An 18,212-nucleotide genomic window follows, 5' to 3' on the forward strand; every position below is an offset into this window, starting at 1 on the left:
GTTTGAATAGTGTCAGGTCTAATGTGCATTGCATATTTGCTATGTGAACGGGACTATACTAAGCAATTTCACATTCATTATTTTGTTAAATCCTTGGCACAACCCATGAGGTACCATTTGACAGTCGAGGAAGTGGAAGCTTAGATACCTTAGCTTGCTAATGTGTTCACACAGTGAACATATGGGAGTGTCTGACCTCACCCCAATTCTATCTGCCTCTAAGTGGGTGCTCTTTCACTGTACTATGCTGTCTCTGTAGACTCAGAACATGCTGTGCTTCGGGACAGCATTCATCCCGGGAGAAGACCAGTCCTAGTAGAAGTTCCCTGGGCTGGGCTTGGGCTGCACTCTATAGAGTCCAGTGGTGCTAAAGGCCCAGCCTAATCTGTCCCTGGATCTTGGTGGGGCCCAGGTGCAGATGGCTGGGGGATGATCTACTGACTACTCAAATGTCAGGGGTCAGGTGATAGAATCTCCAGAGTCAGATGGTGAGCACTGCTCTCTCACCCACAACCCTGGTGGTTGATAGAGGGTTACTGGTTAAAGTTAATCTTTTTCTTTCTTCCTCTTAGGTTGTGGATCTGGTCAGAAAGAGTGGGAATTCAGTGACTTTACTAGTTCTGGATGGGGATTCCTATGAGAAAGCCATGAAAAAGCAAGTAGACTTGAAAGCATTGGGTCAAAGTCAGGAGTCGAGTTTGAACGATAAGAAGCCGCCCTCTGTGATGAACGGAGGAGCACAGATGTGGACGCAGCCACGGCTCTGCTACCTAGTGAAGGAGGGGGGTAGCTATGGCTTCTCTCTGAAAACTGTCCAAGGTGAGCTTGAAGGTGGGGCAGGGACAAACAGCTTTCTGGAAGAGAGAGACTGGTATCTGTTAACGACTTCGTTGACTAACTCATCAATTGCTATGGAGATTCAACAGCAGCCTCTCTCTCCCTGGCCCTTCCTTGGCACAGCTGTGCACAGAGGGATCAGGATGTTGGACAACAGCACTGTGGAGGGACACTGGGCACCCCTGTCTCCCTGTGTTTGTTAAGCTGAGCCCTCGAGGCCAGAGGGTTAGAGGGTTGATGCTTCTTTGGGGGTAAAGATGGAGGAGAGAATGGAGAATAAGAGGCAAGAAAAAGGAGGTTCTCCGTGAACTACTTTTGAATTAGAATGATACCTCTTTTCATCTCTGAGTGTCCAGGTGGTCACTTATTCAAAAAATCCTTGCACACCTATTTATGTATCAGCTGCTGTTACAGTTGCCGCAGGCACGGCCAAGATCCCCACCCTCCTGTGGCATCAAGATAGTACCCTCAGCTGTGGCTATGCTCTGAGATGTCTCCCTGACCTCTAGCTGAGAGGTACAGTGATTTGAGAAACCCCAACCATCAGAAAGTACTAGAGGTTCTGTTCCTAGCATTTCAGAGTTGCAGGCTGACCCATGAACAGTTGACCGTGGTTTTCTAATGGTTTCACTGGGATTGAGGTTGGAACCATAGCTGAATTAGGGTTTTGGTTCCACCTCTAACGTTGCTCCTTCCCTGTTCTTTCTGTACTAGAGAGGCACTGGTGGCGGGTCATAATTTGGTTAAGTGATAAAGAGCTTCCTAGGTGGCTCTATTGGTAAAGAACCTGCCTGCCAGTGCAGGAAATGTAAGAGATGTATGTTTGATCCCTGGGTTGGGAAGATCCCCTGAAGAAGGAAATGGCAACCCACTCCAGTATTCTTGCCTAGAGAATACCATGGACAGAGGAGCCTGGTAGGCTATACATAGCCCATGGAGTTGCAAAGAGTCAGACATGACTGAGCAACTAATGCTTGGCTTGGAAAGAGTGGACTAATACTAAACATGGTTTCTAAGGCTTATTTAACCTGTTAGCAAGAGAAATAAACTAGCTATAAGAGATATCTCTTGAGTTTGTCAGTTGTTAAAACACAGTGATATAGGTGGTCAGGGGAAGCCTGGCATTTCTCAGAGGTTTATTATCAGTAATATGGTAAAAAAAGAAAAGAAAGAAAGAAAAAAAGAAATTGCAATTCAGACTCTATTCATTTGGCCTCTGTGTAATGTCTGTGGTGAAAAGTTTAAATTAGCTTTATGAAGAAAATGTTTCCTTCATGACAAACATAAAAAGGTAACAGGAGAAATGCCAAGTATTTAAGGAAGCAGAGTTTAAACTATTATTTTTCTTTACAAATGGTTTATGTAGTCATAATGAAGGTACCCTTTGCCTAGGCTGAAATATTAATATCTTGAAAGAACTGATAGCATTTCTCTAGGAAGCACCTAAATCATACTTCCTGCTAATCCAGACTGACCGTGTGTGTGTATGCTTTCCTCTCTTCCCATGCCTGTTTTCTTTAGCCTGCATCAGTGAGATTCATTCAGTCCACTGCGATGTGGTAGTTGGACAGAACAGAGCAGATGCCATCTAATTCTACAAATGCAAAGGAGAGGGAGTATGACCCAGTGATGCAGAGTGGGCATGATTTGCTACTTTCTGGTTCAAGAGGCCAGTGCCACTTGAGATTCTTTCTGTGTACTTAGTTGGGCTCAGAAATCCTATTCAAATCAATGAAAACCAACTGAGTAATGGCTGTGTCAAGTTTGTGCTATGAGTTCTAATTGTCCTTCTGTATCAAAGTCTATTTGAATTAGCCCTAAAATGCGAAGTTCTAATTTTATATTATTGGGAGAAAACCCTTTGCTGTTAGACTTTCAGTGTAATGGAGTTGTGACACTTGTCTACCCCCTACTCTCCTTCAGGTAAAAACGGAGTGTACATGACTGATATAAAACCTCAAGGTGTGGCTATGAAAGCTGGAGTCCTGGTTGATGACCACTTGATTGAAGTGAATGGAGAGAATGTAGAGGATGCCAGCCATGAGGAGGTAGTTGAAAAGGTATATCCCAAAGGAGTACTTTTCTCACCCTTAACTTTCACTCTGCTCTCATCAGAAGCGACAGGAAGACAGGAATGGTAGTTTATGATGGGAAGACTATGAAAATGGGAAGCTAAACCTTTGTATTAACAGCAAACAGACTCACTAGTGGTGTAAGCAGTGTTAACATAGGGTTTTGGAATGAGGCCTTTGCTAGTTTCATGTTGTCTTGAAAAGTGTTCTAAAAAACCATTATCTTCTGGATCTTATGTGTAACTGACTGGAATCACTCTCTAAACTTGTAATAAATTCGATGTTGAACCAATGTTACTAAAGTGTTTTAATACAAGCTGGAAGATGACCAGTGTGGGTGATGAATCTCGAGTTACACATGGGGAGTATTTGATGTGTTATACCCCAAATCTTACGCCCCAGCATGATTCCAGGATGCATGAAAAACACTCAGAGTTTTTCCTTTGGGGTCACATGGAACCTTGAAAATTGAACAACTTTATCTTTTCTTGGTAGAATGATATTTCAAAGTAGACCTTTACTTTCTTTTCCAAATTCCTTTCCTAGTCTTCACCTAAGTACCTTTCTGGGTTTTCTGAATTCCAGCTTTCACTTGGGTTCAGTTAGCATCTGTGTGGGTGACATCATACTTAACAAAGGGAGAAACAACTGTATAAGGGAAGATAAATAAATACCAGTGAAGTAGTACAAAACAGTGTTATAGCTTAAGCTCAGGACTTACATCCCATATATCCTGTTTAATCTATAGACTGTGTGCCTCAACACAGAAACTTTTCTATTTCCCAGCATCTTTCTTGGAGACTGATGGTGGTCCTCACCTGTGAGTGTTGTTGCAGGTGAAGAAGTCTGGAAGCCGCATCACGTTCCTGCTTGTGGACAAGGAAACTGACAAGCACCATAGCGAGCAGAAGATAAAAGTCAAGAGAGAAACAGCCAGTCTGAAACTGCTACCCTGCCAGCCCCGTGTAGTAGAAATGAAGAAGGGAAGCAATGGCTATGGTTTCTACCTGAGGGAAAGCCCAGAACAGAAAGGTAAGGCACTTGAAGAGCAGAAAACTTGGCAGTGTAACCATCCAATTCTTCATCCCAGTGTGACTCCAGAGTTCATTAGGCCCCCACAGCCCCCCCATCAGGGTATCCTTAGGTTTTCATAGCAGAATTATAAGGCAGAATTTTGGATCTGAGCAGTAGCATGCTAGTAAATTGGCTCTCTGGGAAAAATAAAAAGCCCTAATCTGTAGCATGTGTTGTTTCGTTGTGGTGTAAATACTCCCACCATGTCTGATTTCAAGCTACAACATGCTGTCATAGAATGCAAAGTTGAGAAGTATTCTCATGAGCTGGTTTGAGACAGCGCCAACACACCACTAGATCTGAGGCAGGGGTGTGGGTGGGGATCTGGGACATGAATAGAACCAGGAGTCTTTCTGATTCCCTGTAATTCAGTAAGAATTAAGGTCCTCCTACACAAGCTGAATACATTAGGAAAAAAAAAATGTAGGTTCAGGCCATGAAAACTGTTATTCACCCAGAAGTTGCCATTTTCTTTCCATCATATATATTTACATTAATTTATGAAACATTAGTTTGACTCATATGGTATAAAAACATCCTCAGGATCTTTGAGAATATCGAATGAATGCAATGAGAATTCTTCAGTCAAGAAGACCCCTATTTACTAGAGGAGATAAGACACATATGTCCATAACTGAAGGTAGATGGTGAGAAACATCTTAAAACAGGGCAGTTAAGATACTATGGAAATTCAATGTTGGAGCAAGTTTTTCTCACTAAAAAGGTATTGGGAGGCCTCATAGTAAAGGTAGCACTTGAACTCTGGCTTTGTAGTATGAACAGAATTTGGGCAAGCTGATGGGGTAGAGACAAGTTAAGTCCAATTCATGAACATAGGATTGTGTGAATAAAGCAGGAAGAAACAGGTTCAGTTTGATGGCCATTTAAAGTACAGCACAGAAAATCAAGTTAGAAAGGTCAGTTGAAGAGACATATGATGGACTATGAGTGCATGGTGAGGAGTTTAGACTTATTTCCAGAGTTAGTGGGGAGTTATTCTCTCTCAGTGTGAGAGAGAAGAAAAATTAAGCCTACATTGGCTTGGGGGCTTTACACATCTCAATTACTCCTAATAATTTTGCAAGAATTGCTGAAATTGGGGACTTGAAGAAGATACAACAATTTTTACATGGTCAAATAGTTCTAGTACAGCTAGAATCAAAATTAGGTCTATTTAGTTCCAAAGCTCACACTCATGCTGTCGTGCTTGGGAGTGACTTGCTCAGACGTTGCATCAAGATGAAACTGAAGGCAGGTCTGTACTGGAGAAGGCAAACAAGGAGGGGAGAACAACTGATAAGGTAGCAGTTTAGCAAGAATTCAAGGCAGGAATACAAACTGCATTTCAGGCAGAAGAACTAGGGCTCCAGAAGAGATGTGTAAAAATATTAAGGTAGCACTGAAGGACTTGGCTGATTAGACACAGGGAGTGGATGCTGAGGAAGAATCATGCTACGTGTCAGTGACAGGAGGATGGTGCTCCCACTAACAGGTGACCAAGAGATGCCAAGCAACTAGCTGGAAAAGTGAAATTGGAGCTTGTTAAAACTGTATGAGGGGCAAAAAAAAAAAAAGGTGAGAGATCTGAAGGCTTCTAGTGAAGATGGTTCAATTCCTGAAGACTCAACACCCAACAAGGCAGATGACACTTTAGAAGGCCCCCGAATGTCTGCTAAGCTAGAGTGAACCTCAATTCTTGTGTTTATTCCTGGAATGAGTTCTGATCGAGGTGGATAGGATGCGTATAGATATCCTAGTGGGAAGGACAGGAGTTGTATTCAGCATGCCTTTTATATCTATTTTATAAGGGCTTTAGGCCCCAGCAGAAATCCCTCCATTTGTTTTCTAGGGATCTTTCTGATAATTTTATTTAAATTTTATTAAAATTTTTTTTTTGGCGGGGGTAGGTCAAATCATCAAGGACATAGATTCCAAAAGTCCAGCAGAAAAGGCTGGCTTGAAGAACAATGACCTGGTTGTTGCTGTCAATGGCACGTCTGTGGAGTCCCTTGATCATGACAGTGTGGTGGAAATGATTAGAAAGGGCGGAGATCAGACCTCTCTGTTGGTGGTAGACAAAGAGACAGACAACATATATAAACTGGTAAGTAATACAAGGTCACATATTCATGAATTAAGGTTGGGTCCATTCACTCATGCCCTCAAATTCTGGTTAAGCTACCACTTTGATCTTCATACTGGAAGAGGCATAACAATCATCATTAACGCTGCACTGAAGCTCAAATTGGTAGATAAGAGAATGTGATGGGTTCATGAGGTTTAAGTCCTTGGAAATAAGATTTTTGAAAGAATTTGCAAATATAACTGCAGAATTTCTCCTGGTGACCTGGGAAAAATCTATGAAAAACAGCCTGGAAATAAGCAGATGTAGTCCTAACTTTCCCAAATAGAGAATGACTGGATTTTAACCTATAGACCAATGTGTTCTATCAATCCCATGTAAAAGCCTAGAAGGGATTATTAGTTTATAAACCCTTAGCAAGGGAGTAGAAACACAGATTCATCAAGACCAAGCTGTGTCAAACTAACCTTATTTCCTTTTATCTTTTAGTCACAATACCTATTGTCTGCATATTTTAAGGTCTTTTATAACACTTTTATCACAAGAATTGAGGTTCACTCTAGCTTAGCAGACATTCAGGGGCCTTCTAAAGTGTCATCTGTCTTGTTGGGTGTTGGTCACAAAAATGAACAAAGATGAACTTGTTCTATGTGATATACAATAGAAGCATCCAAAGGTATATAAATGATATAGAGGGAGGAATATTTTGGGTGGTAGAATTAGCCTCCTTCAGATTAGAAAAACCTGAAGCTTAGACAGACTAAATGATTGGCTAAAATCACCCATTTTATCAAAGACTGAAGTCAGTATTTGAAAGCAAGTTTTAATTTATTATGCCATACTCCCTCCCAGCACATTTTGAATAGACATTTCAAGACATTTGTGTAAAGAAGACTAAAGAGTGAACTGGATGATAGAAAAATTAATGGGTTTTTAGCTAGTTGAACCACCATTCCTAAGAGTACTTGATACTGGACCAAATGTCAACCCGAACAGATGTCTAATAGCATGCTGTTTGTTCCTAAGCTAGTATATTATTAAATGTGGATGGAGACATGGAAAACCTATTTAATATACTTAAGTCAACAGTTCAGTTCAGTTCAGTCGTTCAGTCGTGTCCGACTCTTTGTGACCCCATGAATCACAGCACACCAGGCCTCCCTGTCCATCACCAACTCCTGGAGTCTACTCAAACTCATGCCCATCGAGTCAGTGATGCCATCCAGCCATCTCATCCTCTGTCATCCCCTTCTCCTCCTGCCCCCAATCCCTCCCAGCATCAGGGTCTTTTCCAATGAGTCAACTCTTGGAATGAGGTGGCCAAAGTACTGGAGTTTCAGCTTCAGCATCAGTCCTTCCAATGAACACCCAGGACTGATCTCCTTTAGGATGGACTGGTTGGATCTCCTTGCAGTCCCAGGGACTCTCAAGAGTCTTCTCCAACACCACAGTTCAAAAGCATCAATTTTTCAGCGCTCAGCTTTCTTCACAGTCCAACTCTCACATCCATACATGACCACTGGAAAAACCATAGCCTTGACCAGATGTACCTTTGTTGGCAAAGTAATGTCTCTGCTTTTTAATATGCTGTCTAGGTTGGTCATAACTTTCCTTCCAAGGAGTAAGAGTCTTTTTATTTCATGGCTGCAGTCACCATCTGCAGTGATCTTGGAGCCCCCCAAAATAAAGTTTGACACTGTTTCCACTGTTTCCCCATCTATTTCCCATGAAGTGATGGGACCAGATGCCATGATCTTAATTTTCTGAATGTTGAACTTTAAGGCAAGTTTTTCACTCTCCTCTTTCACTTTCATCAAGAGGCTTTTTAGTTCCTCTTCAATTTCTGCCATAAGGGTGGTGTCATTTGCAAATGTGAGGTTATTGATACTTCTCCCAGCAATCTTGATTCCAGCTTGTACTTCATCCAGCCCAGCGTTTCTCATGATGTACTCTGCATATAAGTTAAGTAAGCAGGGTGACAATATACAGCCTTGACGTACTCCTTTTCCTATTTGGAACCAGTCTGTTGTTCCATGTCCAGTTCTAACTGTTGCTTCCTGACCTGCATACAGGTTTCTCAAGAGGCAGGTCAGGTGGTCTGGTATTCCCATCTCTTTTAGAATTTTCCACAGTTTATTGTGATCCACACAGTCAAAGGCTTTGGCATAGTCAATAAAGCAGAAATAGATGTTTTTCTGGAACTCTCTTGCTTTTTCAATGATCCTGATGAACTATGGACAGAGGTTCGTGACATTGTACAGGAGACAGGGATCAAGATCATCCCCATGAAAAGAGATGCAAAAAAGCAAAATGGCTGTCTGAGGAGGCCTTACAAATAGCTATGAAAAGAAGAAAAGCGAAAAGCAAAGGAGAAAAGGAAAGATATTCCCATTTGAATGCAGAGTTCCAAGAGTACAAGGAGAGATAAGAAAGCCTTCCTCAGCAATCAATGCAAAGAGTTAGAGGAAAACAACAGAATGGGAAAGACTTAAGTCATACAGATGACTTAATGTGTTGATGAATAGTTACTAGAGACTAATATTTAAAATATCTAGTCAAGATAGAAGAATAAAAACTAGTAAGTTTTAAGTTTAATCAGGAATATATTTCAAGTACTAAACTAACTTAAAAGTAAATTGTATAAATACCAAATGGTGAGGCCTGAACTGATGACTATAGAAAAAAGTGCAGAAAACTTGATGACACTCTGAGTAGCTGCCCCTACCCAAAAAACTCAATTTAGGGTTACATTAATTGACATTCGGCTTTTGAAGGTGATAGTATTACTGTTCTGAGTTGATCAGACTACACCTGAAATTACCAGTAATGTAATTTTGGGTAAATTACCCTCCCTGTGCCTGTTTCCTTCCTTGTAAGGTGGGTGTATCTATGGCGAAGGGTGGTTATTAAGCGTTAAATGAGTTAATCAACAATGTGTCCAGTCCTGACAACCTCACTTTAGGCCAGTGTCAAGAAAGGTAACCAGGGTATAGGTTTTGTAAGACATTATGTGAATATTTAGTTTGAATAACCATAGGTTTTAGGGAAGAAAGGAAAACATTGTCAAGAATTTAAAAGGCTAAATGGTAACTATGTAAGGTAATGGATCTGTGTTAATTAACTTGATCATGGTAATGATTTCACAATGTATATGTCTAGCAAATCATGATGTGTACACCTCAAACATATACAACTGTAACTGTCAATTACACATGTTAGAGCTGGGAAGATACATGAAGCAAAAATTGATGAAATTGAAAAGAGAAATACAATTCTACAATAATAGTTGGAGACTTCAATAGCCCATTCTCAATACTGGATAGAACAATCAGACAGAAGTAAGGAACTAGAGTACTTGAACAATGCAAACCAGTTAGATCTAACAGTCATACAAAGAACACTCTACCCAACAATATAATACACATTCTTCTCAACTGCACATGGGATAGTCTCCAGAATAGACCATGTGCTAGGCCACAAATCAAGTCACAAGAGTCAAAAGATGGAATCAACCCAAGTGTCCATTGACAGATAAATGGATTTAAAACAAATAACACACGCACACACACACACGAATTTGAAAGGCTATTACATGTGGGAAGTAGACTTATTTTTGAGGTGTCCTACGGGGCACAGCTTCACCAAATAGAGAAGGCAAAAGGAGCTAGCTTTTGGCTTAAAGACAACCAAAGCTACCAGGAACAAGCTCTGCAGAGTGGGGAGCTCCCAGTTGGAGGAAAAAAATCAAACAAGTCAGAAGGTCACTGCAGTAGCTGCTGTAAAGGGAATTCAGGCATCAAGTCCTCTTCATGCATGCGTGCTTGTGTGCTTGCTGAGTAGCATCGGCCTCTTTGCAACCCCATGATGGACTGTAGCCTGCCAGGATCTTCTGTCCATGGTATTTTCCAGTCAAGAAAACGAGTGAGTTGCCATTTCCTCCTCCAGGGCATCTTCCCAACCGAGGGATCAAGCCTGCATCTTCTTTGTCTCCTGTGCTGGCAGGCAGGTTCTCTACCACTAGCACCACCTGGGAAGTCCCAAGTCCTTTTCAATGCCTCCTAATCTTATGACAGAGTGACTTAACTATAATTTTAATGTTTTGATTAGTATGAGAGAAATTGGATCTAAGAAGATGCCTGTCTCCATCCTCTTCCTCCCTCTTCTCTCCCAAAGTTAAGTTCCATAGATGGGTAGGTGCATGATGGTTGGATCTTTGATATATATATATACCAGTGACTAAAACAAAACACTTAGACCAGTTCTTGGCACATACCAGACACCCAAATATTTGAATGAAGATGAGTAAAGACTCATTACCGTCCTCTGCCTGAAGACTAGCTGCTATTGTCAGATACAGTTGATCTGTAGTGATAGCAGAAGTATTTTCGCATGTGATGAGTCACTCTGACAATTTCCCACATTTTAAAGAGAAAGAAATGTGGGAAGATTTGCAAGTATAGCATTGAAAGATCTGAGGTTCATTGAATTGGGTAAGTAGGAGGTTCTGTGCTGGTGCTACTCTTTTAAAAAAATTTTTATTTTAGGTTGTGCTGGGTCTTTGTTGCTTCAAGAGAACCTTCTCTAGTTGTGTGCGGGCTTCTCATTGTGGTGGCCTCTCTTGTTGTGGAGCACAGGTGTAGCACACGGGCTTCAGTAGCTGCAGCTTGGGGATTCTAGAGGGCACAGACTTGAGTAGTGATCAACAGGTTTAGCTGCCCAGAGGCAGGTAGGATCTTCCCAGACCAGGGATCAAGCCCATGTCCCCTGCAATGGCAGGATTCTTATCCACTGTATCATCAGGGAAGTCCTGTGCCGGTGCTACTCTTGTTTAGAAAGGAAGACGCGGTCTTGGGGTAAAACAGATGATACTAGGACCCCAAATCCAGTTTTAGTCAGGTTGTTGAACAAGAAGTAGGAGATCATAAACCCAAACTCTGCAGGCTGGCTAAAGGTGAAGATGGCTATGGCTTTCACTTAAACGCGGTTCGGGGTCAGCCAGGCTTAGCATCAATTGCTTGATTTTCTACTCTAACAAATGTCCTGCACACCTGTGGGCAGTAATTAAACTGCTGATCCAAAATCTTACCATATCCAAATATACAGCTATATAAAATATACAACTAAAAATTCTCTTAACTAAAACCCACAGTCAGCTAAACTTTTCATTCTGTAACAAAAACTAGTCCTATGTTTCCTGTTTCTCTGCCTTTTTATATTTAAGACCATCACTGCCTTCTTCACATGGACAGTCTGGGAGTTGAGATGGATTAGAAGTATTTAAAGATAGTGAGGAGTCTGGATGGGAGGGAGTTTGGGAGAGAATGGGTACATGTATATGTACGGCTAAGTCCCTCTGCTGTCCACCTGAAACTCTCTCAACACTGTTAACCGGCTATACTTCAATGCAAAATAAAAAGCTTAAAAAAAAAAAAAAAAAGGAGTCTAGCATAGCAGAGTGTCAGCTAATGGTTATAGCAGCAAATAGTAAAACAGAGTACAACAGACAGGACTGGAGCGGGGAGTGGGAGAAGCAAGTAGTAAATGACTGGAATCGACTTTTGTTACCATATGTGACTGTGTGATTGCCAACTTCCTCTACCGACTCCCCCAAATGATCACTGTAATTCAAATAGTGACAAAAATATCATCTTATGTTTCACTTTCTCTAATGTGTTTGAGGGGCTCTGAACAGTTCTGAAGACCATCTCACTGAGGGAAAGGGCCAAGTGAACCTCCTCTGCATGAGGTATTGGGCAAGTCACTCAATGTCTTATAATCTCCCAACAGGGAGACTGCTGACAATTTGTTCAGTGACTTGCTCACTATCATGGAATCAGAATAAACTAGCAGTTCTGTTAGATTTGGATCCTTGTACAACATTCTATACTGCTTTTATTTTATGTGTATGTACATTTGCTTACACAAATGTATGTATGTTTGTTTATGCTCATTATTCGGTAACTAAGCTCAATCTTCCTTCATACCTTTTCCGTTTGGGGTAGTAGAGATATTTTACAGCCCACAACCAGATGTATCTGGAAGAGGAGTGGAACATAGTGGATACCTTATAAATTAAACCAGCACATTTAATAAAGTGTAAATTCTCATACTTATCATTAATGTTTTTTTCCACTTTATTTTCAAAAGGCTGGCTTTTCTCCATTTTTCTACTATCAAAGTGAAGAGCTGCCTAATGGTTCTGTCAAGGAGGCTCCAGCTCCTACTCCTGCTCCTCTGGAGGTCTCAAGCCCAGAAACTACAGAGGAAGTAGGAGATCATAAGCCTAAACTCTGCAGGCTGACTAGAGGTGAAGATGGCTATGGCTTTCACTTAAACGCGGTTCGGGGTCAACCAGGCTCATTCGTCAAAGAGGTATGGTGAGCTGGTGCCAGCAGCCCAGTGAACACAGCCACAGTAAGGAGAGTCTCAGTTCCTCCCACTCACTAATGGCTCAGTAAAAAGATTACACCAAAGGCCTACACTGAGTGTCTCACTTGGGTTCAAGTAAATACTGATCTCATACCCTTTAAGATAGCTATGAGTACATCAAAGTTCACATCCTTTTTTCTGAAACATCTGTGTGTCTCTTTAGACATTTCAAATCAAATAAACAGAGTGAGTTGACATGACTGTAGTTGATAGTCACTACTAACAACTCTTGTCTGGGAGTAGTACTTGTTTGCTTCTGTGTGTCTGGCATAATGCCATTACCCTGCAGATACTGACAGTTAGAAGACTATCTCTGTAGCTCTCAAGTTGGGAATGAAGACGGGGGACCTATGGAATCTAATGCCTTCACCCTGGAAAGCACCATATGAAAGATATACAATAGGATATTCAACCACTGTGAACACTATTCTTTTGAGTAGCACTTATGAAATTGTAGCTTTCATAAGCAGAAAGCATTAGGGCACAATTTTAAACTTCTGTACCTCAAGGAGAAATGTCTGTATTCTCAACATGACTGAGAATAAATTATCAAAGCCCTCATCTCTCCTCTGCAGAACTGCTAGTCTAACACTCTGTGGTCTCTGTTTGGAAGTGGTAACTCAGAACTCTGCTCACAGGTGCAGAAGGGCGGCCCTGCTGACCTGGCTGGGCTGGAGGATGAGGACGTCATCATTGAGGTGAACGGAGTAAACATGCTGGATGAGCCCTATGAGAAGGTGGTGGACAGAATCCAGAGCAGTGGCAAGACTATCACACTCTTAGTCTGTGGAAAGAAGGCCTATGATTATTTCCAGGCTAAGAAAATCCCTATCGTTTCCTCCATGGCTGATCCGCTGGATGACGACCCTGATCCTGATGAAGGAAGGCTGGAAGAATCAGAGCAAGACTCACACACGGCAGAAGAACGAGAACGAGTGAGTGGTGACACATTGCTTTTAGTGATCTAACTAACCAGAGTACGGTAAAGTCCTTAACAAGTGCACCATGTATCTACGGTTACCACAGTTCTCCTAAAACACTAGAAAATTACAGTGTAAAGAGAACTAGCAAATTCAGTTACCGTGGGTGAGAGGAGGTAGTTTAAGAATAAACTTATTTTTCATAGCATGGAGTTGACAGTAACTTATCAAAATTACAATGAAAACACCTGAAGAACCCAAATCAGACTATTTACATACAAATTCTGGAATTGCCATTTATCACTCTTGGGTAATAGGCTGGGTAATTTACCAGCCTTGGGTAACAAGTAACAGAAAACAATGGATTTATTCTCTGTGCCTCAGTTTCCCCACCTATAAAACAGAGATAATCTGTAGGATTGTTATCAGGATATATTAAGACTGTTAAAGTCTTTGAACAGTGCCTGGTTCATGGTGAGCATGAAAATGAATGGTGGTGGTTAGAGACAATATTCTTTTTAAAATAACTGGCAGGTATTCAAGTTTCATTACTGGGGAAGAATAAACATTATTCTGTTTGTATTTCATTTAGATAAATTCCTTGACAAGTCTCAATTTCTCTTCATAGATGAACTTGAGGTCCAAAAGTAAACTATCCAAGTTCATAAAGGAAACGTATGACAAAGCCAAGACTCTAAATAAAAGTTTTACATTTTTTTCATTACATTATTTCTGCAGATTGGTAATCTAAAAAGCAAATACTCATTTTTAATGAATATAAGCTGTCTTAGTCTGTTTGGGCTGCTAAACAACATACCATAGACTTGGTGGCTTATATACAACAAACATTTATTTCTCACAGTCGTGGAGGCTCAGAACCCCAAGATCACGGCACTGGCAGATTCAGGGTCTAGTGAAGGCCCTCTTCCGGGTTGCAGACTGCTGACTTCTGGCTTGCCTTCATATGGTAGAAGGAGCTAAGGAATTCTGGGAGGCCACTTATAAAGGCCTAATCTGAGTCATGAGAGCTCGCCCTCCTGACCTAATCACCTCCTCATCACCTTGGGAAACAGGATTTCAACCTCTGCACTTTGGGGAGATACAAACATGCAGATCATAGCATACATGTTGCCATTGACCTTGTTTCCTATATTGTTTCACAAAGAAAGTATTCTAGATGTCTTTAAAAAAATTCTATAAGAACTCTATAGAAAGTCAATTATAGTACTATGCTAGTTTATAGAAAAGAAATATGTATATATAGATATTAAAAGGAATGTGTCAGGGTCGAACAGCAAGCTGGAAATGAAGCCAAGTGCAGAATTCTGGTCACCAAGCTTCTAGTGAGTGACTCTTCTTCCTGACTCAAGAGGTGCAAATCTAAAACAGACCATCCATCTCCTTAAGTTCACACTCTTCTCACTTACACATCTCTGTTTTCTTTTGCACAGGCCCACAGTACAGCCTCTCATTCTTCTTCCAATTCTGAAGACACACAGATGTGAAGAGAACAAGCACTGGCTTTGGCTGACAGCTGTTTCTGGGTATTTAATAGGAATCCTTTCCCAAGGAATGAGCTGACATCCGTTTACTGTCTTTGTTAGAGAAGAACTCCTTGGAAACCAGTTCATCACATGTGATTGTCTTCTGCTGTCATCTGTCTCAGGGGTGGCTACTGCAGAAAGCTTATTTATGGCCAACTTAGGAAAAGTTAATATATGAGCCAGATGCTTTTCATGAGATCTCTTTCAACCTTCAACTTAACTGCTCTTCTCTGTTTGATGTTATTTCTTCTATAGGTTCCCAGGGCACCAAAGATGATTCATAAATCTGTATATGTGAGAACTGCTAATTAAGGTATCTGAGCAGATAAGCCTATTAAAACCATGCTATTGTAAGAATGTTGTTGTTGCTGAAATAAATGCCATTAAAAATGCCTTTTGAGGGACATCCCTGGTAGTCAGGTGGTTAGAACTCGGTGCTCCCAACGCCGAGGGCACAGGTTCAATCCCTGGTCAGGGAACTAAGATCCCACATGCCAAAAAAAAAAAAAAAAATGCCTTTTGAGTATGCTTGAATTTTCCCTGTTGGCTGATAGAACCTTAATGGTGCTTTTGTTTCTGGTAAACTTTTTATGTTTTAACCTTCATTTTGCCTCTAGACACCCCCAACACAACAAAACTCAGAATAAGATCTCAGTAACAAAGAGAGACTTCCTGGTAATAAAATTCAAGATTTCCTTAAATTGCATTTCTGAGTGTCCTACAAATTTTCCAAAAGCTTCCTATTACAGATGAAGACTGAGTCCTAGGATAGGAAAGTGACCTATTCCAGTTAAGTTATTCATTGTTTTACCCCACAACCCCACAAATGTCAGATGAAAAGAAAAAATGAAATATCACCAGTGACTTTAGAGTAATTCACTCTTAAATATTACTAGTTTAAAGTGAAAGTGAAAGTTGCTCAGTCGTGTCCGACTCTTTGTGACCCTATGGACTATACAGTCTGTGGAATTCTCCAGGCCAGAATACTGGAGTGGGTAGCCTTTCCCTTCTCCAGGGGATCTTCCCAACCCAGGGATTGAAATAAGTTGAAAGGAAATCAAGAATAATGTCATACTCTGCAGTCTCTCTTGATACACTCTATTTCAGTTGCATACCACTCCTTCCCCAGCATAGATGAACTTTTGGTTATTTGAAGGGGGAAGGGGATGGGGAGGAGGGCTGGGATGCTGACTTAGATCACACAAGCATGATACCAAGCTATCCCTGATAGAATGACAGTAAGGCCCAAGTGTTAACAATCTCTGCTTTTAATGATAGTCAATCTCAAGGGAAAGTCATAACCTCCTCCATGGGATCCTTGATTAAACAGAATCTCATGTGTTTAAGCAGCTACCTTACATTTCTCTTACCCCAGAGTTCCAGTGTATTTTCTCCCTTTAGTTTCTTGGCTCCTTTTAGCCCCACCACCTGGCATACTCCACCAGCCTCAAACCAAACAGGGTACTCTTGGTTGAGTGCTAGCTTGAGTTACTTCTCTCTCTCATATAAACGAGAAACTGAAGCTACTCATGATTACAGTGTCATCTGAGGACGAAGGCGTAAGCTGCAGGTAGAATATGCTACCACAGCACTGTGTTGTTTTAAAAATGTTAGGCCCTGGCCCCTCCAGTTTTTCCCTCTTATATCCAAATTCTGACACCACTGGCCTGTAGCAGTCTGTAATAGGCATGAGTTCAAGGTGCCATATGCTTCTCTGGTGCCTGTTTGTGGGCCAGATAGAGGAAGAGTATGCTGGAGAGAGCACTGACCAGGAAGATGACATCAAACCAACGGTGATAGAAGTTGAATTGCAGCTCTCCAAGAACTTCGGTGATGATGGTGCGGTACTCCAGAGGCATGCTCATTCGGATCAGCAGCACAGATGAGACGAAGTACATGCCCTATAGGTCAAATGAATCCAGAAGGGGCTTGAATGCAGTGACAGACAAAGGAAATTGTTAAAATATTAAAAAGTATGAAACATTTCTGGTATTTTATGGCTCTAGACATAAAGCTAGTTCATTAAACTTACCATTATCTGTGCTAATAGCAGGACAATGACATTGGAGGACTTACTGCTGGAGATGGCATAAAAGAACTGTCAAGAAAGGGAGGAGAGATGATTATACAGTACTTCTAGATTCCTGTGTCAAAAACATTTAGTATAGTTAGCATGTAAATAAAAGTGTTTTTTCCATGCCACCATCTTGTATAGAACCGTTCATAAGATTAAGGCTATAAATAAGACATTTAAACAGGCTGCCCCAAAAGGATCCACTTATAGTTTTCCCATATGGGTAAGTATGGGAAAATATCACTACAAATTAGTAGCATCACTACTAGTGATGCTTTGAAGGAAGCATCACTATGAACAAAGCTAGTGGAGGTGATGGAATTCCAGTTAAGCTATTTTAAATTCTAAAAGATGATGCTATTAAAGTGCTGCACTCAATATGCCAGCAAATTTGGAAAACTCAGCAGTTGCCACAGGACTGGAAAAGGTCAGTTATCATTCCAATCCCAAAGAAAGGCAATACCAAAGGATGCTCAGACTACTGCACAGTTGTACTCATCTCACATGCCAGCAAAGTAGTGCTCAAAATTCTCCAAGTGAGGCTTCAACAGTATGTGAACCAAGAACTTCCAAATGTTCAAGCTGGATTTAGAAAACACAGAGGAACCAGAGATCAAATGGCCAACATCTGTCGGATCATAGAAAAAGCAAGAGAGTTCCAGAAAAACATCTGATTTATTGGCTACACCAAAGCCTTTGACTGTGTGGATCACACCAAACTGTAGAAAATTCTTCAAGAGATGGGAATACCAGAACACTACCTGCCTCCTAAGAAATCTATATGCAGGTCAAGAAGCAACAGTTACAACCAAATATGGAAAAAGAGACTGGCTCCAAATCGGGAAAGGAGTACGTCAAGGCTGTATATTGTCACCCTGCTTATTTAACTTATATGCAGAGGACATCATGAGAAACGCTGGGCTGGATGAAACACAAGCTGGAATCAAGACTGCCGGGAGAAGTATCAATCACCTCAGATATGCAGATGACACAATCCTTACGGCAGAAAGAGGAACTAAAGAGCCTCTTGATGAAAGTGGAAGAGGAGAGTGAAAAAACTGGCTTAAAACTCAACATTCAAAAAACTAAGGCCATGGCATCCAGTCCCATCACTTCATGGCAAATAGATGGGGAAACAACGGAAATAAGATCCAAAATCACTGCAGAGAGTGACTGCAG

The 18,212-nt window shown here is 41.1% G+C and overlaps 2 protein-coding genes across 5 annotated transcripts in view; one reads left to right on the top strand and one right to left on the bottom strand.

The window, feature by feature from the left end:
* Positions 1 to 15,351, top strand: part of PDZK1 (PDZ domain containing 1) — a 53,368-nt gene extending 38,017 nt beyond the window's left edge. For all 3 annotated transcript variants that reach the window (XM_043876614.1, XM_043876613.1, XM_043876611.1), the window contains exons 3-9: positions 573 to 819; positions 2,761 to 2,897; positions 3,746 to 3,941; positions 5,891 to 6,087; positions 12,214 to 12,438; positions 13,134 to 13,430; positions 14,867 to 15,351. In XM_043876614.1, the coding sequence (XP_043732549.1) occupies positions 573 to 819; positions 2,761 to 2,897; positions 3,746 to 3,941; positions 5,891 to 6,087; positions 12,214 to 12,438; positions 13,134 to 13,430; positions 14,867 to 14,920 (1,353 nt within the window). In that variant the 3' untranslated portion in view covers positions 14,921 to 15,351. The remainder of the gene's footprint in view (positions 1 to 572; positions 820 to 2,760; positions 2,898 to 3,745; positions 3,942 to 5,890; positions 6,088 to 12,213; positions 12,439 to 13,133; positions 13,431 to 14,866) is intronic.
* An 858-nt stretch (positions 15,352 to 16,209) lies between these two features.
* Positions 16,210 to 18,212, bottom strand: part of LOC122676969 (Golgi pH regulator) — a 48,067-nt gene continuing 46,064 nt past the window's right edge. Inside the window, exons 13-14 of one of the 2 annotated variants that reach the window (XM_043876615.1) lie at positions 16,992 to 17,057; positions 16,210 to 16,860 (exon numbers count right to left, since the gene is read on the bottom strand). In XM_043876615.1, the coding sequence (XP_043732550.1) occupies positions 16,654 to 16,860; positions 16,992 to 17,057 (273 nt within the window). In that variant the 3' untranslated portion in view covers positions 16,210 to 16,653. Of the gene's footprint in view, positions 16,888 to 16,991; positions 17,058 to 18,212 lie in introns of both variants that reach the window. The other variant, XM_043876616.1, reaches the window with a different exon arrangement.

Source organism: Cervus elaphus, chromosome 20 (genome assembly GCF_910594005.1).
Source record: "Cervus elaphus chromosome 20, mCerEla1.1, whole genome shotgun sequence".
Taxonomy (NCBI): domain Eukaryota; kingdom Metazoa; phylum Chordata; class Mammalia; order Artiodactyla; family Cervidae; genus Cervus; species Cervus elaphus.